General features: G+C 37.6%; 4 protein-coding genes across 5 annotated transcripts; 3 read left to right on the forward strand and 1 right to left on the reverse strand.

Annotated features, from left to right (window-relative positions):
• The first annotated feature begins 1,551 nt into the window (after nucleotides 1–1,551).
• On the forward strand, nucleotides 1,552–7,026 carry klhl41b (kelch-like family member 41b). Its single transcript, XM_051113555.1, has 6 exons — nucleotides 1,552–2,755; nucleotides 4,491–4,648; nucleotides 4,735–4,842; nucleotides 5,196–5,381; nucleotides 6,279–6,425; nucleotides 6,555–7,026. Exons 1-6 carry the CDS (start codon nucleotides 1,640–1,642, stop codon nucleotides 6,664–6,666), a joined length of 1,827 nt encoding a protein of 608 aa, XP_050969512.1. The 5' UTR covers nucleotides 1,552–1,639; the 3' UTR covers nucleotides 6,667–7,026.
• Nucleotides 7,027–9,280: 2,254 nt separating this feature from the next.
• On the reverse strand, nucleotides 9,281–11,016 carry LOC127167223 (E3 ubiquitin-protein ligase RBBP6). Its single transcript, XM_051113122.1, has 6 exons — nucleotides 10,857–11,016; nucleotides 10,660–10,759; nucleotides 10,511–10,547; nucleotides 9,939–9,980; nucleotides 9,636–9,724; nucleotides 9,281–9,380 (listed from the first exon to the last, which is right to left on the reverse strand). The coding sequence occupies exons 1-6, from the start codon at nucleotides 11,014–11,016 to the stop codon at nucleotides 9,281–9,283; spliced, it is 528 nt and encodes a 175-aa protein (XP_050969079.1).
• Nucleotides 11,017–12,852: 1,836 nt separating this feature from the next.
• ppig (peptidylprolyl isomerase G (cyclophilin G)) lies at nucleotides 12,853–19,883 on the forward strand. Its single transcript, XM_051113125.1, is given in 14 exon segments — nucleotides 12,853–12,971; nucleotides 13,675–13,739; nucleotides 13,834–13,908; nucleotides 14,214–14,321; nucleotides 14,400–14,428; nucleotides 14,430–14,445; nucleotides 14,816–14,903; nucleotides 15,179–15,208; nucleotides 15,299–15,438; nucleotides 16,448–16,619; nucleotides 17,129–17,332; nucleotides 17,456–17,537; nucleotides 18,133–18,284; nucleotides 18,495–19,883. Coding segments are annotated over 13 exon segments (2,112 nt in total). The 5' UTR covers nucleotides 12,853–12,971; nucleotides 13,675–13,678; the 3' UTR covers nucleotides 19,450–19,883.
• Nucleotides 19,884–22,114: 2,231 nt separating this feature from the next.
• On the forward strand, nucleotides 22,115–24,379 carry phospho2 (phosphatase, orphan 2). 2 transcript variants are annotated; one of them, XM_051111487.1, is made up of 2 exons: nucleotides 22,115–22,208; nucleotides 22,347–24,379. In XM_051111487.1, the coding sequence occupies exon 2, from the start codon at nucleotides 22,353–22,355 to the stop codon at nucleotides 23,076–23,078; it is 726 nt and encodes a 241-aa protein (XP_050967444.1). In that variant the 5' UTR covers nucleotides 22,115–22,208; nucleotides 22,347–22,352; the 3' UTR covers nucleotides 23,079–24,379. The 2 variants fall into 2 exon arrangements, with proteins under 2 accessions (XP_050967444.1, XP_050967443.1); XM_051111486.1 differs by having other exon boundaries at nucleotides 22,133–22,208; nucleotides 22,352–24,379.
• The last annotated feature ends 173 nt before the right edge of the window (nucleotides 24,380–24,552 follow it).

Below are 24,552 nucleotides of genomic sequence, written 5' to 3' on the forward strand. Positions count from 1 at the left end.
GTAAGTTATGTCCGTTGATCAATTGTAAATAAAAATGAATTAAACCTGAATTTATGAATGATGAATGATGCTTGGTATGATTTGATGTATTTCCTCCTGTGGCAACACATGATTTATAGCACAGCTTGCATACAGGTGCAGTAAGGTCAGTACATTCACCTTTATCATCTGTTTTGTATGCAAAACAATGCCATATTTCATTTCTAGTGTTGCTTTTGTCAACAAAAATTATGACTAAATATCGTCGTCAACGAACCTTTATCACGTGATGAAAACGAGACGAGATGGAGTTACATCTGTTTGATAATCCATTGCCTTATTCTGTTGTCACGTTTACCCATTTCGCAGCAATTTGGGAAGCACTAGAGCTTACAGCAGCATGTAAAATACCTAATTGATCAAAATGATAGTATCGAACCGTTTGAAATAAAATGTATACCGGTATTTTTCCAGTACCGGTATACCGCACAGCCCTAGTACCGACTTAGTGTTTACAAAGTGAACATGTAAAGAAGATCAAATGGCCTTTACAAAAAAAGGTAAAACAGCGACGTAGGACAATTTTGAAGTTGAAGAAGAAAATGAGATGGGAGTTTTTCAACATACCCTAACTGTTTGACCCAGAAAACAGACTACGTGTGCGCTTCACAGAAACAAGACAAGACCAGCATTTGAGGTTAAAAAGTATATAAACTGTCAATTTGTTTCCGATCGTTTCGCTAGAAAAGACCTTGACTGGGATCGTTTAGATCCATCTGAAGCTGCATTTAAATTGCATTTTGGAAGTTCAAACTTGGGGGCACCATGGAAGTCCACTATATGTAGATAGTTCCTGAAATGTTTTCCTCAAGAAGATAAATTTCATATCACAAGAAACATAAGAAATTTCTTTACGACTGAGGAAAGAAAGACATGAACATCTTGGATGACAAGGGGGTGAGTACATTATCTGTAAACTGTTGTTCTGGAAGTGAGCTAATCCTTTAAGGTACTGCTTATCAACTGTTTATTGGTCAAACAGGTACAAAAATGTCCCCTCAAGAGTGATTTTTACTTTTTGGGTGACTTTGAAACTACTGTATCCCTCAAGGTGACAACTTCTGCACTATTTTTTTGAGAGTATAACCAACTAAACTAAGAGTTTCATCTCCTCCCAGGATCTGACGTGTGAATAATAAAGTTTGACTCAAGACACCGAGTGGTTGTGGCAGCTGAAAATGGCTCATCACCTGTTGTAGCCGCAGCTGTCTCCAAACACTGCTAGTGAACCCTTCATTAAAGTGGGGAATCGCACTCAAAGACACTCGCATTAAAACTTGCAGACAGAGTATAGAAGAATACATTGGGATTGGTAAAACTTGCAGACTCATAGGCCTCCTCAGATCTTTACACGTCAGCTGGCGTCTAGGCTGGCCATCACATTGGGATCTCCTTCTTCGAATGAGGGATGACAGAGGCAGTGGGGGTGGACAAGAGCCGGGCGGGTTATATTTAGAACGGCAGGATTAAATGACAGACCCTTCACTCTGGGAATCTTTTCAGCCCTCTGTCCTTTTCCAGCCCGGACGGTGTGGCGAGCAGACCTGCAGCCACCTTCTCCCCTTTTTATTCTCTTATCCTTCAACTCCCTTGAAACATTATGGATCCTAAAGCCATAAAGGAGGAGCTGCGGCTGTTCCAGAGCACCTTGCTTCAGGATGGACTGAAGGAACTTCTGAACGAGAACAAGTTCGTGGACTGCACTTTGAAAATCGGTGACCGCAGCTTTCCCTGCCACCGCCTGATCATGGCCGCCTGTAGTCCGTACTTCAGAGAGCTCTTCTTCTCCGAAGATGGCAAGGAGAAGGAAAGCGGCAAGGAAGTTGTTCTGGATGACGTTGATCCCAACATCATGGATATGATCATCCAGTATCTGTATTCTGCAGAGATTGATTTGACGGACGACAACGTTCAGGAGATCTTCGCAGTGGCGAACCGATTCCAGATTCCCTCAGTGTTTACAGTATGTGTGAACTACCTCCAGAAGAAGCTGTCGCTGTCTAATTGTCTCGCCGTCTTCAGGCTCGGCCTGGTTCTCGGCGTTCCCAGGCTCGCCATAGCGGCACGCGATTTCATCGCCGACCGTTTTGAAACCGTGGCTGCCGAGGAGGAGTTCCTTCAGCTGGCGCCTCACGAGCTTTTAGCCCTGATTGGAGGAGACACGTTGAACGTGGAGAAGGAGGAGGTTGTGTTTGAGTCGGTGATGAAGTGGGTGCGCAGCGACAAGGCCAAGCGTGCCAAAAGTCTGAGCGAAGTGTTCGAGTGCATTCGCTTCCGACTTCTCCCGGAGAAGTACTTCCGGGAGAAAGTCGAGACCGATGACATCATCAAGGCTGACCCAGAGCTCTTGAAGAAGCTGCAAGTTGTCAAAGATGCCTTCGGAGGAAAACTCCCCGAGAAGAAACCCAAAGACAAGAAGGAAGGAGAAGTGAACGGAGAGGCTGGAGCAGAGGAGGAAGAGGAGCTCCTGCCGGGTTACTTGAACGATAATCGTAGACTGGGGATGTACGGACGAGACCTGATCCTCATGATCAATGACACGGCCGCCGTGGCGTACGACGTGGCCGAGAATGAGTGCTTTTTGGCTGCCATGGCAGAGCAGGTGCCGAAGAACCACGTGAGTCTCTGCACCAAGAAGAACCAGCTCTTTATCATCGGTGGCCTGTTTGTCGACGAAGAGAGCAAAGAGACTCCACTGCAGTGCTACTTCTACCAGGTACAAAATAACTTTAAATACTGGATGCTGGTGTGATGGTAACCACACTACCCCCTGGTTTCACAGACATGGTTTGAGCCTAGTCCCAGACCAAAAGTCTGAGTTGTTTCAACTGAAAGAAACTTGAAATATGTCAGTGCCCAGATGCACACCTGTAATGTTTTTTCTAAGGCATGTTTATGAACTATAAACTGAACTATGGCCTAATCCTGGCTTAGTCTAAGCCCTGTCTGTGAAACCAGCCCTAGGTTTCTTGAACTAGCTTTACCAATGGGGACCTTCATGGTCTTTTCCAAGATGATCATGCTGGTCCATGCTAGCTAGCTAAACCAGGGGCCAGTTGCATAAACTTCTTAGACTAGTTGCTAGTTGGTCAAACTAGTTCTTAAGACACAGTCTTAACATAGCGGCTATATGTTTATGCAACTGGTCTCTGGACTAGCATGGAGATTCATCTTTTTGGTCTTTTCATGAGTCTTTAAACTGAATTAACTAAAATCTGCAAACTTGAATCATTTTCCTAGTTACTTTTTAGGTTGATTGAGCTGCTTTAATAGTAACACTTTACGTTGTAATTTATTAAATCTGGATAACATTAACTAACAATGATCAGTACTTTTACAGGATTTAGGTTTATTTTAAATTCCATATATACTAATGCGTTTTGATTATTTCAAGTTGTACAAATTAACATGAATGTATTATAAACAAATATGACTTAGCTATGTATACCAGGCCAATTTTATTTATGGAGTGCTACTTACAATACACATGGTTAAAAAGGAGCTTTGCAGAAAATCAAGATGTTAGTATTAATAATATCTTATGAATTTAGCAGATTAGAGGTGGATGATAATATAGTTTAAAATCTGTGGCAATATAAGCAGTTTTGCTATGTAGTATATGTGCAAATATACTACACAAGAATACTGTATGTATGCATATATGTGACACTGGACCACAAAACCAGTCATAAGGGTCAGTTTTTTGAAATTGAGATTTACACATCATCTGAAACCTTTGGCTGAGATACAACTATTTGAATAAATGGAATTTGATGGTGCAAAAAAATCTAAATATTGAGAAAATCACCTTTGAAGTTACCAAATGAAGTTCTTAGCAATGCATATTAGTAATTAAAAATGAAGTTTGGATATATTTACAGTAGGAATTTTACTAAATATCTCCATGGAACATGATCTTTACTTAATTTCCTAATGTTTTTTGGCATAAAAAAAAAATCTATAATTTTGACCCATACAATGTATTTTTGGATATTGCTACAAATATACCCCAGCGACTTAAGACTGGTTTTGTGGTCCAGGGTCACATATATCTAACTTTATATGAAGAGCTGGGTGATAATGTAGTAACATTTTGCCACAATTTATGTAAACATAAACAATATTAGCCTATGTTTATATCCTGTTGAGTTAGGTTTTGAAGCATGGATGCTGGTTTGAGCTGGTCTAAACTGGTCTTTAGCTGGTCATGAGCTGGTTTAAGCTGGTTCTTAGCTGGTTTGTACCAGCTAAGGACCAACTTAAACCAGCTCAAACCAGCATCCATGCTTCAAAACCTACCTAACCAGCATATGCTGTTTTTTTCAACAGGGTAAATGAACATGAATCTAAATTAATGAATTTGTTAATTATTAGGGTAAAGATATCTACGCTAATGTTAATGAGTATCATGATACTTATTTGTCATATTAAAACTCTTCTGTCTTATCCAGCTGGACAGTATTGCTGCTGATTGGAGGGCAATGCCACCTATGCCCAGCCCTCGATGCCTGTTCAGTCTGGGCGAAAGTGAAAACCTGCTGTTCGCCATCGCTGGCAAAGACCTGCAGACCAACGAGTCCCTCGACTCCGTCATGTGTTACGACACTGAGTATGAATTCAAAATCTTTGTCTGTGCAACTGCTGATTCTGCTTTTCACACTTGTGTGGCTTCAATAGTATATCATGTCATTACAGAAAGATGAAATGGCACGAGACCAAGAAACTTCCTCTGCGTATTCACGGCCATTCAGTCGTCTCACATAACAACCTGGTATACTGCATTGGAGGAAAGACAGATGACAAGTAAGTGTGTGTGTGTGTGTGTGTGTGTGAAACTGAGATCAGTGGTGCTCAGGAACATATGGTGTAGTTTGCAGCTGCCTGTGATCCATCAAAGTTCCTCAACAATCTTATGTGACACTTGTGCTCTGATCATGAAGAACCAATGACGATTTTATCTTTTCAGCTTGTTGAAACTTAAAAGTGCTCTTCATTCCATAAAAAGCTAATAATATTATTACTAAACACCTAAAGAACTAGTAAAAATTAAAGTAAGTTTGCTGAACTGTGCACTGTTTCTGCCCGTGTGTTGCACCTATAGCTCTGCATGTTTGAAATTTAAAATTCTGAAAGTAAATAAATCTCTTTTCTCACAGCAAAGCTCTCAATAAAATGTTCGTGTACAACCACAAGCAATCAGAATGGAGAGAACTGGCTGCTATGAAGACGCCCAGAGCGATGTTTGGTGCCGTAGTTCATAAGGGAAAAATCATCGTAGCTGGGGGAGTGAATGAAGACGGACTCACAGCTTTATCTGAAGCCTACGATTTTGGAACAAACAAGTATGATTCCTCACCCGTGTTATTTATATATTATTAAAGTATTTATAAATATTTTAATCTGATTTTAGTTTAATGTTTAGTATTTTGTAATGTGCATGTCCATTTATTTTTATTTCAATTCTAGTAATTTTAGTACTTTAACTTATTTTATTTCAGTTAGATGTCAAGGTAACATTTCTAATTCTATTTTCTTAAGTGTTTCATGTAATATTTTATTTTATTTCAGCTTTATTTCAAATAATGACAGTTTAATAGTTGTAGTTTTAGCTAACAATAACAACTAGCAATCAAAAGAAATGTGACCCTCGACCACAAAGCCAGTTAGAAGTAGCATGGATATATTTGTAGCAGTAGCCAACAATAAATTGTATGGGTAAAAACTATAAATTTTTCATTTATGCCAAAAATCATTAGGATATTAAGTAAAGATCATGTTACATGAAGATATTTTGTACATTTCCAACCATAAATACATCAAAACTTTTTTGTTTAGTAATATGCACTGCTAAGAACTTCATTTGGACAACTTTAAAGGTGATTTTCTCAGTATTTTGATTTTTTTGCACCCTCAGATTCCAGATTTTCAGATCTCAGCCAAATCTCATGCCTATCCTAACAAACCATACATCAATGGAAAGCTTATTTATTCAACTTTCAGATGATGTATAAATCTAATTTTCAAAGAATTGACCCTTATGACTGGTTTTGTGGTCCACAATCACAAACACTATGCAGGTTCCAGGTTTGCTTGTGATATGAAACAATAATATTGTATGTGTACAGAGATTTATAGTTCTAGATGTTGTCTTCCTGTGCTTAGCCATCTTTTCTGTCATTCACTGCTTCTGCATGTAAAAATTAAATACACTGTATTACATTAATATGATTTGCTCCTAGGTGGGACGCATTCACAGAGTTCCCTCAGGAGCGCAGCTCTGTGAATCTCGTGAGCAGCGGAGGAAACCTTTTTGCAATTGGTGGCTTTGCTATCGTAGAGCTGGAGGACAAAAACATCGGACCCTCCGAGATCACTGACGTTTGGCAGTAAGTCATACTGATTCTGTGTCCAGCTCAACAGATCAATTAATTAATCAAGTTCTAAGAAGAAGCACTGGAATAGGTCCAGCATAGAACTGAATGCCAATTTATGCACTGACCTGTTTTCTTTCACAGGTATGAAGATGACAAAAAGTCATGGAGCGGGATGCTGAGAGAAATGCGCTACGCTTCCGGCTCTTCCTGCGTTGGTATGCGTCTGAATGCTGCCAGGATGCCCAAACTCTAAATCAAACCCCAAGTGTGACCTTTGACCTCAGAACACAGCTGTCTGTAGTCATTCATATCTAGTCTAAAATGAGGAGCCAAGGGAACTAAACCCTTTTCATAAAAGTGCAAATAAAAAGCTTTTGGGTTCCCTAAAGTGTTTTTCTTTTACATTTTAGACAAACGTGAAGGGTGTGTGTACTGTATGTGTGTAAACATGAGCCATTTCTCATATAATGCCATGACAGATTGACAGAACAATGTAAGCATGAACAGGCGCATTTCTGTAATGTTATTATACTGTAATAAAAATAAACTCTAGTTCTCTACTTCAAAAATACTAAGTTACTATATGTATGTGCATTTTTTTTTTTTTTTTTTTTTGTAAAATAAACATTTTTAAACTGTACTAACTTGTTGTGTTTTTTAGCAGACTGATGCTTAGCTTCTCTGATGATTACAAAACAAAGCCCTATATTTACTGTAGCTAGGACCCGCTAGTTACTTTGTTTTAACTGCAACAACTGCAACATGTTAGTATTATATGAATATATATATATATATATGCACACACACAGTGCTGCCTAAATGTTTGTGAACCCTTTAGAATTTTCTATATTTCTGCATAAATATGAACAAAAAGTTAATCAGATTTCCACGCAAGTCCTGAAAGTTGACAAAGAGAACCCAATCAAACGAATGAGATGGAAAATATATAGGTTGTCATTTATTTATTGAAAAAATGGTCCAGTGTTAAATATTTGTGAACTGTAAAAGTATGTGAATCTCTAGGATTAGAAGTTAATTTTAATGTGAAATTAAAGTCCATTTAAAGTCCATGTGTTATCAATCAATAGGATGAATATCAGGTGCCAGTGTATGCAATGTTTTAATTAAAGGACAGGAATTTATTAAAGTCTGAGCATGCTTTTCGAAGTGAATCATGGCATGAACAAAGTAGATCTCTGAGAACCTCTCTGAGAAAAAAAAAAAACTGTTGTTGCTCATCAGGCTAGAAAAGGTTACAAAACCATCTCTAAAGAGTTTGGACCCCGCAAATCCAGTCAGACAGATTGTTTACAAATAAACAAGAAATTCAAGACCAACAAAGATCACTCCAAAGCAAGACTTATGATAGTTTACAAGGTTACGAAGGACCTCAGGGTAACTATTGAGAATATAAAGGCCTTTCTCACATTAGTTAATATAAATGTTGGTGAGTCCATCATCAGGAGAACACTAAACAACCATGGTATGAATGGCAAGGAGAAAGCCACAACTCTCCATAAAAAAAAAAAAAAAAAAAAACACTGCTGTCGGTCTGCAGTTTGTTAAAGATCATGTGGACAAGTCAGAGGGCGGATGAGACCAAAATAAAACTTTGTGGGTCTAAGTGAGAAGTGTTGTGTTTGGAGAAAGAAAAAGGCTTCATTCCAGCATAAGAACATTATTCCATCTGTGAACTTCCGGTTATTGCTTTAAAAAGGGGTCACACCAGATACTGAAAGCAAAGATTCACATACTTTTGCAACTCGCAAATATTTAACACTGAATCTCAGTAAATAAATGACAAAGTATATTTTTGGTTTTCTTTGTCAACTTTCAGGACTTGTGTGAAAATCTGATGATGTTTTATGTTATATTTATGCAAAAATGTAGAAAATTCTAAAGGGTTCAGAAACTTTCAAGCAGCGCTGTATATATATTAATAAATATACCACTATTTGATATAGTTTATATAACCTTTATTAAATTCATAAAATATATACAATATATACATTCATATTTATTTTTAAATGTTTCTAAAATATCAAGCTAATATAAAATATAGCTAATTAAATATATATATACATATATAACTGCTGCTTGTGTTTCTTGGAGAGCTTGGAGCCAATGCAGGACTGAAAGTCTGTCTTTCAGTAACGTGGTCTCTTCTGGTCTGTATATCTGTTTAGAGGAGATCTGGAGCGGGAACGATTGTCTCCCACATCCCGACGCCTCTTTGTTGAGGATTCTGGGATGGGTGACCGAGACTGACGGCTGTGGTTTGGATGTAAAGATCTGGGTTCATTCCTAAAATGGTTCACCTCCTGTGTGAGAAGGAAGCATAAAATAGTTCTGAAGATGAAGATGAACTACATGAAGAAACAGTGTTTAAGGTCTTACTTGATGCAAAACAGTGTTTGCAGTCAAGGCGTCAAGAGAAACATCTGACTGACTGCAGGTTGGACAAACGTGTCTGTCAGACTCCAGCAAACACGTTCTGATACCTGAGACCAGAAGATTATCAAAAACAGCTTGTTTGTTTCTGACTCACGTTTGCTTGAACAAATACTCACATTTATCACAGTAGCTGCTCCTGCAGCAGGGAATCATCACAGCATCAGTCAGCAGATCCTTACAGATCAGACACAGCAGCACGGCAGGAACCGGATCGGATGAGGTTGAAAATGAGGATGAATGCTCATCCTGGGGTGAGAAAGACAGCTTCTCTTTCTTTCTAGTCACATAGGCCTCACTGAACAGATCAAACACAACATGATTCAAACACAACAAGACTTTGACAAACACGCAAGACCAAGCAGAGTAAACTCACGCATCTATAATGGGAATGACGTATTTTCCACTGCGGTCCATCATGACTCCCTTTCTGTCCGGATCATCCACCTCCACCAGGAAACTACGAGGAATCCCTGCGCATTTCCGTATGCGTTTACAAGAAGCAAAACGCCTGTCCTGTGAATTCATAAGTGACATTTAAACTCTGAGCAAACTCAGACTAACGGGGAACAGGAGCTGTGATCTCTCAAAGCCCAGTTACCCCATTGGTCGGGCAGTTTTTAATGTGATGTCCAGGAATCCCACAGCGGAAACAAATGTAGTTTGGAGGAAGCAGTCCGACCAGCTTCATCGCATCACTGATGAATATCAGAATCATAAGCATCTCTCATATACCACAAATTTAGAGCCTGTCAATGTCTGAGCACTCACCTGCTGGAGTAATAGCACAGACTGGACTGGAACATCACAGCTTTGAGTTTGTTCTCCTCTGATGCATTTGCCTCAGCTAGATTCTCAGTCTGTTTTACAGACATTTGCATATTTTAATGTTTATCACTAAAACACTTAAACCTTCTGAACAAAGCTGCTTGTGTGTCATTGTGGGATTTCTGCTTAAGCAACTGTACATTGTGTTTTGATATTCAGCACTTTTGTCTTTATTATGACACTTCATATGCAATCACAGAAGTTCATTATAGTGCAGCAGAGTGTATTTCTCATTTATTTCAATACCTTCAGAAGCTGAACCAGTGAAACTGGTGAAGAATCACCAACCTCCTGCTGAAATAAACACGAACACGAGAAGTTTTACCTCTGTGACAAGACACAAGACTAATTTATGACAATAGTGAGGTCAGTCTGTCTAGAGTTTAGAGATGAATGAGACATAAATGAGATGCTCATCTACAGAAACTCAATCAAAATAAACACGCTGGGCCTTGAACGTTAAGGAATTTATAATAGTTTTATTGTATAACGTTGCGTTGTTATTATACAGAAAATGTGGTTTGTTCATACAGAAACGTAAATAAAAATGGTACAATAGCGCATAGAGAATATAATTTAATTGGACTTACCATCGATTCGCAACAAGCAAGTGGCTTTTCCTGACAGTTTGATCAAAAAGAGTGTAACATTATACAACATAATGTTTATGTTTTATTTATAATATACTGGAGTAGCTAGCTGACGATGTTCCATATTTTAGTGTAGAAAAATAACCATATGAATCGAATATTAGATGAAAAACCTTACCAAATAGAGCTATTAAACACGAAGACCAATGCAAACTCTTTTCTACATACTGTTTGTGAAGATCCACATGATGGTTCAGGCCGATAACTGCAAAACCAAACAGCAAAGAGTTCAAATTACTAAAAACAATAATGACAGACTGATAATTCCTCATATTATATCTAAATAATATAAGTTGTGTTAATTTCACATGAATTACTTGACAAATCTTTTGTTTGTGGATTTCATCCCAAAAGCAGGGATTCGTCTGACGATGACGGACGTGTTGTTGGGAATGAGCGCTTCATCATCAGTGTATTCTGACAGCAAAAACACCAATAAAACCATTAGTTTCACTCACATTCATTCGTTTGTATTCTATATATTTAGTTTAGTGTGATGTGGAGCTGAACTCACCTTCATTGGTTTGTGCGCTGTTGACCTGCAGGTCACAGAGCTTCAGTCTCTCCCGCCTCATAATTTGTCGTTTTAACTCTCTCAGAGTGATGTGAAGGCCTTCAAACGCGATGGTGTCATGACTGAGTTTACTTCGAAACTTATAATGAACACAAGGCATGATGACACCGTTTTAGTGTTCAGATTTCACCACACGAAATGAAACTGATCTAAACAATCACAATCGTGAAAGTCAACGATCAATCGATTAACTCAACTATCAACTCAATAATCGTCGCAAGTCAGGTTTATGGAAACATCAACAGAACGTTGCCATGGATACCGATTAATCGCGTTCGAACTAAAATTCGTCATGACGTGAGACGCAGCTAAATGCTAAAAACCGCCAATACTTAGAAAACTTTTGAATATGGTGTTTATTTTCGTTAAATACTACACATTTATGTTTTTAATTAAATTTTCGCAAGCTATTTTTAATGACATTTGCTTTGCGCTCGTAAACTCCACTTTTTTTACTTAATAAATAAGAATTTAATAATAATAATAATAATGATAATAATTCAGTGACATTAATGTTTAACACCAATCTTACTGAGAACAAAACAGATAAATGAGAGTAAGTAAACAAACTTTAACAACGTACACAGATTTCATTTATAAATAATGTATGTTGAAACCACTGAACTCTATAATGAAACTCAAACGAAGTCCCAATGTGCGTACTATCCACCCCATCTGCCCTAAATAGTACTAAAAATTACTTTTGTCACATAGAATTTAGGATGGATAGTGTGCACATTGGGATGTAGGCTGAATTTCAAATCTTCGGTAACCGGGAGGGGACACCGTCGGTTCACTTAAGTTTGTCGTGACCACGACATATCAACTCGTGGGAACGTCATATTATGTCGTGGCCACGAGATCATTTTGTCGCGGTAACGACATCCTTATGTCGTGGCCACGAGATGCTATGATGAGGGAACGACATCCATTTCTCGTGGCCACGTCTTATTATGTTGAGGAAACGACACGAGCTTCTTGTGGCCACGAGTTTAATAAGTAAACAAACCTGCGTGACCATAGTAACCCGGGATTATCAGAGATACATTTATTACCATTTTATTTTGAATTAAGGAATTATTATATTAATTATTATAGGAATTAATACAATATTAAATTATAATATTATGCGATGCTGTCTACGCGAATGTTGTCTGTATATAGCAAATACTAGCATATAGGGCATACAGAACGTTAGGCAAAGCCATACACAATAAATATAAAAATATAGCCACTTATAAGTCACTTATAATCTATTATTAGCCTATTCTTATTATTATGGTTAGGCTATTATTATTTTAATAACTGGTTAGGGCTAATTTTATTAATGACAATTATGCCAATAAAGTTTTGACTTTATGATTGTATTTATGCCCGTGTGCGATGATAAATGAGTGTGTTTTCATTTACAAATTAAACTACGTGAATGATTCATTCCTCAGTAAAACACTAGTCTAATAATTAGACGAAACAAAATAAAATATAATTCAACCTTTAAACTGCATTCCAGTAAAAATCCCAGTCATATAACATATGTCGAGCATTTACAGTATTTACATATAGAACGTTAAGTAAAGAGATGGAACATAAACGAAAATAAAATAATAGGCTAATAATAATAATAATACTGAAAAAACGATCGGTTAATAGAAGGTTGGATAAAAATATCTTGTAGGCCTATTTTATTCGATGTACTTTGGGTAATATTTATTAATGATAAACTTCTTTCGAATACATCGCGCATAAACGACATAAGGATGTCGTTACCGCGACAAAATGATCTCGTGGCCACGAGTTGATATGACATGGCCACGACAAACTTAAGTGAACCGAAGGTGTCCCCTCCCGGTCACCGTACTAATCACATTTGATTTTTGTCCTCTTTAAGTTTCCGTAGCCTCTAGTTCAGGCGGTTTATGTTTTTACCCAGAATGCACCGCTGGTCGTCACGGCGCCATCTTTTATAGACCTGCGCGCTGAGGGCACGAGAACGACAGTCCATGTTGTTACTGTTCTCTTCATTTTAGTAGAATTTGTTTAACTTGGATCAAACATGTAAGTTATACTTCCTGTCAAAGATATGCACATTACGGTTCAATATGATTTGTACAAAAAGTAAATCGAAATGGAAATCTTAATACACTCAGTAATGAACGCATGTAGCGAGTTAGCATGCTAGTCATTCAATCTTTATAAGGCGAAACGTTGCGATTTTAGAGCTGGTATAAACAAATAGAACTAATTAGACCGTATCTTAAAGCTAGTTAGATAAATATTCAGTTTAAACGAACTGGGATACACGAGGTGTGCTGCTGCTGCTGTTGGTGGTTTCACGTGTGCAGCATCTCGAAGAATAAACATTTTAATGTCGTTTTATTTTAAAGCCATCGATCTCAAAGGTAGCATAAGTCGCAGAGACATATTAGACATGTTCATGGCCGTTTGTGTTATTTTGTAGATAGTGAAAGTGCCGAGACTGACATTCAGGCTCAATAAGAGTTAGGCATGAGAACTATTGACATGAGGGACAGAGTCTTGTGCTAAGTAAGCAATATGAAATACTAATGTTCTCCATGGTGAATTTTTTCAAATCTGTCAAACATCTTTCACAACAAAACGGAAAGATTTTGTCCATTATGGAGTCTGTTAGTTTCTGTATTAGTCTTGTTACACTAGTGAAACAGGTTTCTGTTTCAGTGTATTATTAGGTCTGTAAGCACAGATGAGTTGCTGGACTAGTTGTGTTTTGTGCTTGCAGTGCGATGGGGGTGAAGGCGCAGCGTCCTCGCTGCTTCTTTGACATTGGCATCGGTAATGTGCCAGGTAAGACTAAGTGCACAACTGCTCTTCAGTAACTGAAAATGTGGGATGTATTTTCTGTATGATCATTTTCTGCTTCTGATTTTCCTTTCTGCAGCGGGACGAGTGATCATAGAGCTTTTCTCTGATGTGTGTCCCAAAACATGTGAAAACTTCCGCTGCCTGTGCACAGGTGTCAAAAATTTATATATATTTTTCTTTTGATTTTCTTATGAATTAATTTTACATATCTATGTTTATTATTTAGAATATCTCTTTTGGTAACTCTATTTATGTTTTATAATTTGCTATATATAATTTATTTGTAATTACTTAAGGGATCGTTTATATTTTCTTCTTAGTCAGAGGAACTATCGTTTCAACAATGTATCTAATTAGATTCAAAACTTTAATGCTGTAAAATCGCTGTCTTGTGAGAGATGTCTTCCAGGTCTGTGTTTATATATCGTTTGGTTTTTCTACAATCTCTGTCTCCAGGTGAGAAAGGAATTGGCAAGACTACCCAGAAACCTTTGCACTACAAAGGAAGTCTGTTCCACAGGATAGTAAAGGATTTTATGATACAAGGAGGAGACTTCAGTGAAGGTACTGCTGTCTTTTGGGTTTTTTAATCATGTTTATCCTATGTGTGATGACATTTGACGGAAATGTTTGTCTTAACAGGAAATGGCAGAGGTGGTGAATCTATATACGGGGGGTTTCTTTGAAGGTGGGTGTCTTTTTTCCACTTCATAAACGTGCAAATAAAAAATTGCAGCTATTTTTTGATTGACAGTTCCAGAATGAAGTGAAATTTTAAAGTCATTTTGTTAAATTTATTCTTCATTGACTTGATTGACCAGGTTCATAAATCAATAAATTAAAATGGTTAAAATGGGTCAGCATAAAACAGATTTTAGATTTCAATCCGTACTATTTCTATTTAGCTTCCATTTTTGTTTTAATAATTTTATAACTTTAACTGAACTAACCTATAGCAACTAAAAGTTTGTTACCATATGCTTCAGTTGTATTTAAGCAGTATATAAACTTTGTCAATAACAACAGTGATTTCAATATTCTGTCATTTTATTGTCTAGATGAGAGCTTCTCAATGAAACATACCAAGGAGTTCCTGCTCTCAATGGCAAACAGAGGGAAAGACACCAATGGCTCACAGTTCTTCATGTGAGTCCAGCATACTAGCTTTTTTAGGGGACGCCTCTACTGACCTGTTGGATTATACCATTCTCTTGGAAAAGGGGCATTGATCTGCGACTATAGTTTATTATAGTTTATATGTATGTGTATATGTCCTCAGTGCGTTGGTTTGGTCTTGAGCTAGTTATGAACTGCAAATGATAATGACTCGGATCGATTTATGGTGTGCATTAATCATTGTTTTTGTGTTCGTTAGATTTATATTTACATTCTGCCTCACTGTTTTGTGTCCCTGACCATAGAACTACAAAACCATCTCCTCACTTGGACGGGTAAGTGTGCAGCACAACATCGTGTACCAACTGCTAGGTAACATAAATACCTTCTGCAGTGTTTAACAGGCCTTGTTGCTTTTTCCTCAGAATTCATGTGGTGTTTGGTCAGGTGATCTCCGGCCAGGACCTGATCCGAACGATCGAGAGTCAGAAGACGGATACCAACAGCCGACCCTACGCAGAGGTCAAAGTGCTCAACTGTGGGGAGCTTGTTCCAAAATCTAAAGGTGATATTTCATATTTTATTTTCTCTTGTTTAAGGCCTAAAGTGTTATAAATGCTGGTTTTACGTTATTAAGCTGCGATCACACCATGATGTAATTACCATAAATCAGAGATGACAACATGTGATGTTCTACTCTGAGCTGTGCATGTCATCAGACTCGGAGATAGAACGTGAGTAGCACCTAAATGAATCAGGCGGAGGTCATGTGGTCCAAGTTTTAACTCTTTTGAGCTTACAAGTTCTGGAGCAATGCAAGTGTTGTCATCTCAGAATTATGGTAATTACGACATGGTGTGAGCGCAGCTATAGCCTTTATCTTTATTTTTATTGCGTTATTGTGTAAGGGCCTAAGTAGGCTGACCCTATAAAATCAGTTTTACTTTCTGTTTGAATTTTTCTGGACGTTTTTTTCCCTCCCATATTTATAGTTTTTCTGGACTCTTCTTAAGATATATTTCAATAGTAAAATGTATTTTGTTCAAATGAAATGTTTTATTTATTTTTTTATTTGTAATATTTCTGGATTCCATTTTTTTGTTTGTTTTATTACATTAATGTGTGTGTATGCAATTATCATAATGCAGTTATCATGGTGCAGTTTATTAGTAGTGGTTATTGAATGAAAGCATAAAACATTGTGCCATCCAAAGGTTTTAGATGTAGTCACTGTTTTTCCATCTCATTCATTATATATTTTATACACAAGTATTCCATTTAGAGCCAGTCAGTTCATTAAGAGTTGACAAATGAACTTGTGCCTTGATTGTACTCGCTTATTAATTAACTTCAATTGTTTTGAAACAGTCAAGTGTTTATCAATATGGATATCAATATTTATTTGTCACTAAGGTTACTTGTGTCTAGACTTGACTTTAATGCAATCATGAATGTTTTAGATCAGTTCTTCTAAACTTTTATTAACAAAAATGTAATCTTGGTTCAACTGTACGGACACATTTTTTCCAGACAAATGATAATGTGTTTTAAAATATTGCTTCAACTTCATTCAGCAAAGAAAGAAAAGAAGAAGCATCAGTCATCCAGCGAGAGTGACGACGACTCTTCCTCAGACAGCTCCTCAGACTCAGAGGAATCAGAGAAGGAGAAGAAACGACGGAAGAAACATAAGAAGGAACACAAGAAAAAGAAAGAACAGAAACACAAGAAGAAAGACAAGAAAGGGTACAAGCATCATTTACACATTTATGAGTCTTTCACCCTTTAACAGCACTAATATGAAATGCTTCAAAGTTTAAAGTATTTACATTCCATGTGTTTTGGGGGGTGATTCTGTCATTTATGTTTTTGTAACTTCATAGAAACCATTTTTGGCCTTGCTGAAAGTGAATTTGAATGTGGACTGGGTTGTATTTTCATTTACCTTAGTCTAGTATTACTCACGGTTTGTAAGGATAAGGGCATCTGGCTAATTTGACTAGTTTTTACAAAATTGTTTGCAAATTTGCACTAGAGTTCTTTAGAGTTTGTTTGGATGCACAACTTGTGACGTCAGCAACACGATATGGGTTTTCTTTTCACTTAAAATATTATAATGCCAGTTTATTTTTATATGCTACATAACCACAATTTTTCTATGGTTTATTTGATTATTATTATTTGCATTCAGTGCTGTTTTCACCTTCTGTCCACAAGGACTTGCGAACAGAAAATTTTAACGTCTTTTTCTGTAGGTCTGATGAGGAAGAGGCTGAACCCCAACCAGTGTCAACCATCCGCCCAGAGGAAGTCCCGCCCATTCCAGAAAACCGCTTCCTAATGAGGCGAAGCCCCCAGAAGGCTAAAGAAGAGGAGCAGGTTAAAGAAAAGCAAAAGGAGGACTCTGGGAAAGACAGACAAAGAGAAAGAGACAGGGAGAGAGAGAGAGAAAGGGACAGGTAGGATGTGAGATTTTAATACTTCATCCAGTAATGCTGTGGAGGTTTATTTGTTGTACACCCATGGATTAATATTTATATTGTGTGATTTTTATTTTTTATTTTTTTTTAATTTTGTTCCAGACCCATGGCAAACTCTAGGCCAAACCGCACAAGACTGGTGATGACCAGATCAGGACGCAGAATTAAAGGAAGAGGACCGCGGGTGAGAGAATAAATATAGTTTGCTTTACAATTCACTCAAAGTCTGTGGTCGGTAAGATTTTCGAAAGACGTCTCTTGTGCTCACCAAGGCTGCATTTATTTGATTAAAAAATGCAGTTAAAACAGTAAAATTGTGAAACATTTTAACAATTTAAAATAATTGTTTTATATTTAAATACATATTAAAATGTAATTTATTGCTGTGATCAAAGCTGTATTTTTTAGCATCATTATTTCAGTCTTCAGTGTCACATGATACTTCAGAATTCATTTTAATATTCTTATTTGCTACTCAAGAACATCAGTTGTGCTGCTTTATATATTTGTGGAAACCATGATGCATTTATTTTCAGGATTCTTTGATTTAATAGAAAGTTCAAAAGGACAGCACATTAGTTTAACTTTTTTTTTTTTTTTTTTATATTATAGATATCCCTTTTGTTCAATTTCACACATCATTATTAAATAAGTAGTAATTTCTTACAAAAAAAAAAACTGTTACTTGACATGAATGATGCATGTTTTGTTTTACTTATGATTTGATTTTGATTTTAGTGAACACAAAAAGCTCATTTTTATTTATTTACTTTCTGTAGCGCTACCGGACACCATCTCGATCTCGCTCACGATCATGGGATCGATTTCGCCGCAGTGAGACACCTCCACACTGGAGGCAGGAAATGCAAAGGACACAGAAAGCTAAAGCCAATACAGCCGCCACCCAGGAACGATGGATCAAAGGGGACAAGTATGTCTAATTTTATAGTGCATGCAAATACTGCATCCAGGATTCATGCAGTGAAGAGTTCATTAACTTGACTTTTTGTTTACTTTCCCTTGTGCTGTTCCAAAACATTACTTGCACTCAAGGATTATCTGTATTATATAATTTACTAAATAAATATTAAATTTATTAGTCTTACATGACAATAAATATTTCATATGTTTTTTTTCCCAGAGGAGATATGTCAGAGGAAAAGACAGAAGCCACTGAACCAGCCGGCGAGAACAAAGCTGCAGGGCAAGAAGCAGCAAAAAAGAACTCGGAACGAGAAAAGAGAGATGCAAAGCGTGACAAATCACGCAGTCCCTCCAGAGGAAGAGACAGGAAGAGGGACAAACATCGCTCTAAAAGCAGAGATAGGGACGCACGGAAAAAGACAGATGCCGATGCAGAAAAGAAGAAAGCTCGCAGCCGAAGCAAGAGCAAAGAAAAGAAAAGAGAGAAGGAAAAGCACAGTAAAGCGGACGACAAACGGGGACGCTCAAGCAGCAAGGACAGGAAAGAAAAAGATGCAAAAGAGCGAGAGAAGGAGGGCGAGCAAAAAGACAGAAGCAAAGAACGGAGCAAACATCCAGAAGGAGATGAGAAGGAAAAGTCGAAGGAGGTGGAAAAGAAGAAGAATGGAGAGCAGCGACGTGACCGGTCAAGAAGCAGAGAAAAGGGCCGCGATGCGTCTCGGAGGTCCCGGTCCCGAGGCCGCGACAAGCGTGGCCAATCACGCGACAGAGGACGTGACAGACGCCACAGCAGCAGCCGAGACAGAAGATCATCTCGCCGGTCGAGAAGCAGAGATCGAGACAGACGGGACCGCGGAAGAGACGCAGAAGACAGAAACAAGAGGAAGAGCACAGAGGAGTCAAAGAGCAAAGAGACCAGGGGACGAGACAGGAGCTCCAAAGAACGATCCTCCCAGAGACAGAGAAGCCGAGAGCGAGATGATCGACAGAGTGGCAGGAAGAGGAGAGAAAAGAGTGACAGCAGAAGCAGCGACTCTGAGAGCGATGCTGATAAACAGAAGAAAAGAAAAAGAAGCGAGAGTCCGAAATCAAAAGAGAGGGCGAAGGACAAATCTAAAAGTCCAAGCAAAGATGCAAAGAAAAAGGACTCCTCTTCCAGTGACACTGATTGAGAGACTGCATGTACCACTTCATTTTTTGTTTTCTTTTTCCCATCGATGACTTGCTGTACAACAGTCGATACAAAGAGACATATTTTAGTCATCGTGTGAAGCAGATATGCTCTTCTCCTGAACGCCTGGAATATTTTTTTTTTAATGACTGATACGGACCACAAAGTCCTAATTCGTTTCAATCAAATCGGTTATTTGTCCTGCTTTTATCTGATGTTCGTTTTCATTTTCTTGCCCATATCCCGACATTTAGTGAAAATGGTTGCGTAATTGTTTTTCTGTCCGATCTGAGCTGTGTTTTTTAAAAGGGGTTTGTTGGGGACAGGTTTGCGTACATTGGAGTTTTGTAAGGGCTTTATGTTTGTAAAGAGATGACAATGTTAGGTTCTGTTGAATTTGACAAATAAAAATTGATACTGAACCTGTGAACTTCACTTTCAGTAGTCCTGTTTATTGAAATCACTAACTTTATTCAAGTGCAATTAGGAATTAAGGATGCAGAATATATTGGTAGAGATTTTCTTCATTTATGTGTTTTGGCTGATTTTGGATATTTTACACAGTTCACTTATTTTTACATTCAGATATTTGAACATTATAGTAAATTCTTAAAAGCATAAATACTTTAATAGCATCATTTAGTGAACAGAAACTGATTTTAGTGTTTCATATCTAATTTTATTTTAGCATTTGCATTTATATTAGCATTTCTATATTTTATATTTTTCTATATCACAGTTTCTCCTTAAGTCTTGATCTAAAAGTATACTCAAGTCAAAGCTTTTTTTTCATGCACTGGTAAATTGTGAGATTGAGCTATTTAGCTTAACATAACTTTTATTTCATATTATTGGAAAGAAAAAATCTGAAACCTACAATTATTATATTTTAATTATTAGAGTGTACATTTCAGGTAATCTCAAAATGTTTTTTTTCCCCTGTACTGAGCCAGAAATCTCAACTTTAGCAGCATGGATGTTTCTCTTCATGTAAGAGCGGGCGTGGCCATTTGTAAATGGGTCTGGCTTCCGGTCTCATCTGCGTCCAGCTAATTTTAGCTGTACAAAACAGCTCGTTTTGCTGCTTGATATTGCAAACTGGTGTCTTACAATACTATTTTAATTATTTTTATTATGAACACACTGGTTTGTAGTGCAAACTGTTTTCCCGTTTATTGGCGTCATTATTCTTCTCGTTATTTCCTAATGAAGCGGAAGTCTCGCCCATAAGCTTACTTCCGCGTTAAAGAAAAAGGTGGTCACACTTAACTTTTTTCCATCTTATTTCTGTTTCTCAAGGATTTTAAAGATTTGTTCACATATCATTTCCCTAATTTATATTTTATTCATAAAAACATGAAATATTTTTCAAGCTCTTGGCAGTATATTCATTAAGTGCTATAAAGAGATCTTAAAATCCTGTTTTAAAAAATTCAACAAAATGAAACAAGACATTTGAACCTTGCTTTATAACAACGTTCAGATTTCTCTTCTCGAAATGTATTAAAAAATAGTCTTAATCAAAAATGGTGTTTTTTTGCGTTATGTCGTAGCTTTATGACTCTACTATTCTAAAATATTTTATTAGTAGTGTCTGTATTTTAAAACAATTCCGCTCTAGTTCAGAATAAACTGATTCACGTTTTTGAATGAATGACTAGAAAATGAAAGCAAGAACGACCCAGGTTCTGACGATTCGGGTGACCAATCAGAGCGTCGTAAAACGTTTGATTGACGTGAGCGGCAGCCTATTAGAGACGAGCCGTCGTATGCGGGGCAGTAGTGATGGGAAGTTCGGATCATTTTACCGACTCGGTCCTTTGAGTCTCGTTCAGCAAAATGAACGAATCTTTTTTCGAGTCATTTCGTTCATTTCGTTCATTTTAGCAAAATATAATTAAAATGTTACGTTTTACCTCCCTAACACATCTACTGCTTACACAAACGTTGATCACACTACAAACAAAATAAAACTATAATGCTATAAGAAACAGAAAAGATTCATTCATTGTTTACCTGGGTCTTTAGTCTATGATTCGCTCACCTCGCCTCTTATCTGACAAGTTTTCGGGTTTGAGTTGTTCGTTCATCACGTGACAGCCCAATTAGCTAACCAACGCAGTCTGAGCCGGAAAGAGAATTGATTAGTTCATCTCTCGAGTCCTCGGGTTTGAGTCGTTCGTTCATCACGTGACATCCCCGTAATGTTAACCTATGCAGCCTGAGCCGGAAGGAGAATTGATTAGTTCATCTTTTGAGTCTTCGGGTTTGAGTCGTTCGTTCATCACGTGACATCCCCGTAATGTTAACCTATGCAGTCTGAGCCGGAAGGAGAATTGATTAGTTCATCTTTTGAGTCTTCGGGTTTGAGTCGTTCGTTCATCACGTGACATCCCCGTAATGTTAACCTATGCAGTCTGAGCCGGAAGGAGAATTGATTAGTTCATCTTTTGAGTCCTCGGGTTTGAGTCGTTCGTTCATCACGTGACAGCCCCATAAGGTGAACGAACGACTCTAAAACAGGTGAACTAATTCCAGTACAGAACCTAATAGGATGTTGCGCATGCGCGACTGAACGAATCACTCCCCGAGGCGACTCGTTCGTCCCGAGTCACATTAAAGATTCGTTCAAAATGAACGAATCGTTCAAGAACGACCCATCACTACGGGGCAGTGACTAATCATGCTTTGTGTAGAGGGCAAGTGTCGGTCTCATAATCGCTAACGAAAACGAATAATTCAGCCAGGCAGCTGCTTGAGGTTAGTACATATTTAATTTGCTTACATGCATCTCGTTACTTGGGTTTGTGAGAAAGATATATTGAATACTGAACATCTGTTTGTCGGTCCCAATGTCAATAATGTGTTTACTTGACTATGTGTTTGTCTTATTTCCAGCGTAGAATGAAGACCTTAGTAGTATTCGACTTCGATCACACTATAGTGGATGACAACAGCGACACATGGGTGATCCGCTCCACTCCCGAGCAGACGTTACCGGACTGGTTGAGGAAGTCTTACCAGAGCGGCCGCTGGACCGAGTACATGGGTCGAGTCTTGACCTACATCGGAGACCAGTCCGTCCGGCCGGAGCACATGCGCTCGGTCATGGAGAGCATCCCGTTCACCGACGGCATGATCGAGCTCCTGACCTTCATATCTGAGAATAAGAAAGACATCGACTGTATTATCATCTCCGATTCTAACAGCATCTTCATAGAGTGGGTTTTGCATGCATCAGGGTTGAAGTCTGCTGTAGATGACGTCTTCACCAACCCTGCCAACATAGATGCACGGGGCTATATGACTTTGCGCTGCTTTCACGCTCATGACTGTGAGCAATGTCCCATAAACCTGTGCAAGAGGAAGGTGCTTTGTGATTTCAAAGAGCAGCAGGCTAAAGCCGACGTGCATTATGAGAGGATTTGCTATATAGGAGATGGAGGAAATGACTTTTGTCCTGTTAAAGAATTGAAAGGAGGGGATATTGCAATGCCTAGGAAAGGATTCACCCTTGAGAAACTGTTGTGCAAAGCCATTTCAGAGGGTTCGGAATCTCTCCCGGCGAAAATAATGCCTTGGACTAGTGGCAATGAGATCCTCAGGGAATTAAGAGCTCTAATTGAGTAATCTAGGCAATATTGTGACAAACTACAGACTCACTGAACTAATAGAATATCACATGGTTATTCTGCAGTAGATGCATCATGTGCATGAACTCCTATTATAGCTCATTTCCCCCTAATCTACTTGATAAACTAATTCGGGCATGGTGTAATGTCTGTCATAATTGAGTTTTTGTTTTTGGTTTCAGTGCATGTGCATTTTCAGGTTTACATGTTAAATCTCATTGAGATTTTATCGTAAAATAAGCTCACTGTTTGGATGTACATTACAAATAATTTAACAGTTTGAGGTGCTTAATATTTAATCTACTGCGGTTTGCTGCAGAAAATTAAAATGAACAAATGTAAATGTTTTAACATGCTGGCTAAATATTTATTCTAAAATCTGCATGATGAAAATCCTCCCTATATATAAATACTATGCCAGTGAATACCATTATTGTCACGGTGTAAGAATTAAAGCAGTCTGGCAGTTTGGTACTACTATGAAATGTTTAATATTTAAATGCAGAAGATATAATATGAATGGTATTATTATTATTATTATTGGAAATCCTAATCTGCTTGTTAGCGGCATATTTGCACATATACAGTGGACCCCAAAAGTCTGAGACTGCTAGTAATGTTTTTATTTTAGGGTTATATTATCAATTTGTTTTTATTATATTGTATTAATATTTTTATTTTGATTATATATTACAAATAAATATAATAAATTAATTAAAACAATAAAATAAGAAAATCTGATCATCTTTACAAAGAAGTTTACATGCTTCTTGTCAGACTTTTTACATTTTAATTTCCTATTTATTATTATTGTTAAAATGTGTAAACAGTTTATTTATTTTCAGATTTTTAATGTGGTTTCAGACTTTTGGACTCCACTGTATGTTTCAAAAGCCAGCAGGGTCATAGTAGCTCATGCTGGTTCCTGATAACAGCAGTTTGGGCTCAGACGTGTTCCTCTTGACTTTAGATAAACAGTGTTGTGAATGTTTTTTCCTGAACGAGCTTGAATTTTAGATGTGTGTATTGTAAATGCAGCCTGATTCAGAGTGTTGTATTCAAAGCAAACAGAGATGAATGGACAGGGACTCCTGTATTCGTTTATAAATTAACATAAAGCTTGCATGTCAGAAAAGTTCTTTCATACGACTGCAGCATCGCCATATTCTCCTAAACTGAGACCTTGTTCCTGTTAATATTTACAACAAATCTTGTGTCCTTTGTACTTATGACAGAGGCCATGCATATGTTTTGTGTCTGATTATAAAGTAATAAAATACTGTATCCAGTCTAAATTAAGTATTGCCTCTTGTTTCTTTAAATAAATGATTGTATGTGAATGAAAGTTAAACTTAGCCTAGATAGCAGCCATAATTTAATGAAACACAAACTGAGTCCAGCACTTTGTGGATGGTAATGTTATGAAGTAACAGGACCCGGCTGCACAAACCACTTAAGCTAACTATTAGTTA

Source organism: Labeo rohita, chromosome 6 (assembly GCF_022985175.1).
Source record: "Labeo rohita strain BAU-BD-2019 chromosome 6, IGBB_LRoh.1.0, whole genome shotgun sequence".
Taxonomy (NCBI): domain Eukaryota; kingdom Metazoa; phylum Chordata; class Actinopteri; order Cypriniformes; family Cyprinidae; genus Labeo; species Labeo rohita.

Coding starts and splice junctions, on each gene's coding strand:
- phospho2 (XM_051111487.1), top strand. CDS start 22,353: ATGAAGACCTTAGTAGTATTCGACTTCGATCACACTATAGTGGATGAC.
- klhl41b (XM_051113555.1), top strand. CDS start 1,640: ATGGATCCTAAAGCCATAAAGGAGGAGCTGCGGCTGTTCCAGAGCACC. Junction 4,649..4,734: donor GTCATGTGTTACGACACTGA/GTATGAATTCAA, acceptor ATGTCATTACAG/AAAGATGAAATGGCACGAGA. Junction 6,426..6,554: donor GAGATCACTGACGTTTGGCA/GTAAGTCATACT, acceptor TTTCTTTCACAG/GTATGAAGATGACAAAAAGT.
- LOC127167223 (XM_051113122.1), bottom strand. CDS start 11,016: ATGCCTTGTGTTCATTATAAGTTTCGAAGTAAACTCAGTCATGACACC. Junction 10,548..10,659: donor ACAAACAAAAGATTTGTCAA/GTAATTCATGTG, acceptor TTGGTTTTGCAG/TTATCGGCCTGAACCATCAT. Junction 9,981..10,510: donor CATGTGGATCTTCACAAACA/GTATGTAGAAAA, acceptor TTTCAGCAGGAG/GTTGGTGATTCTTCACCAGT.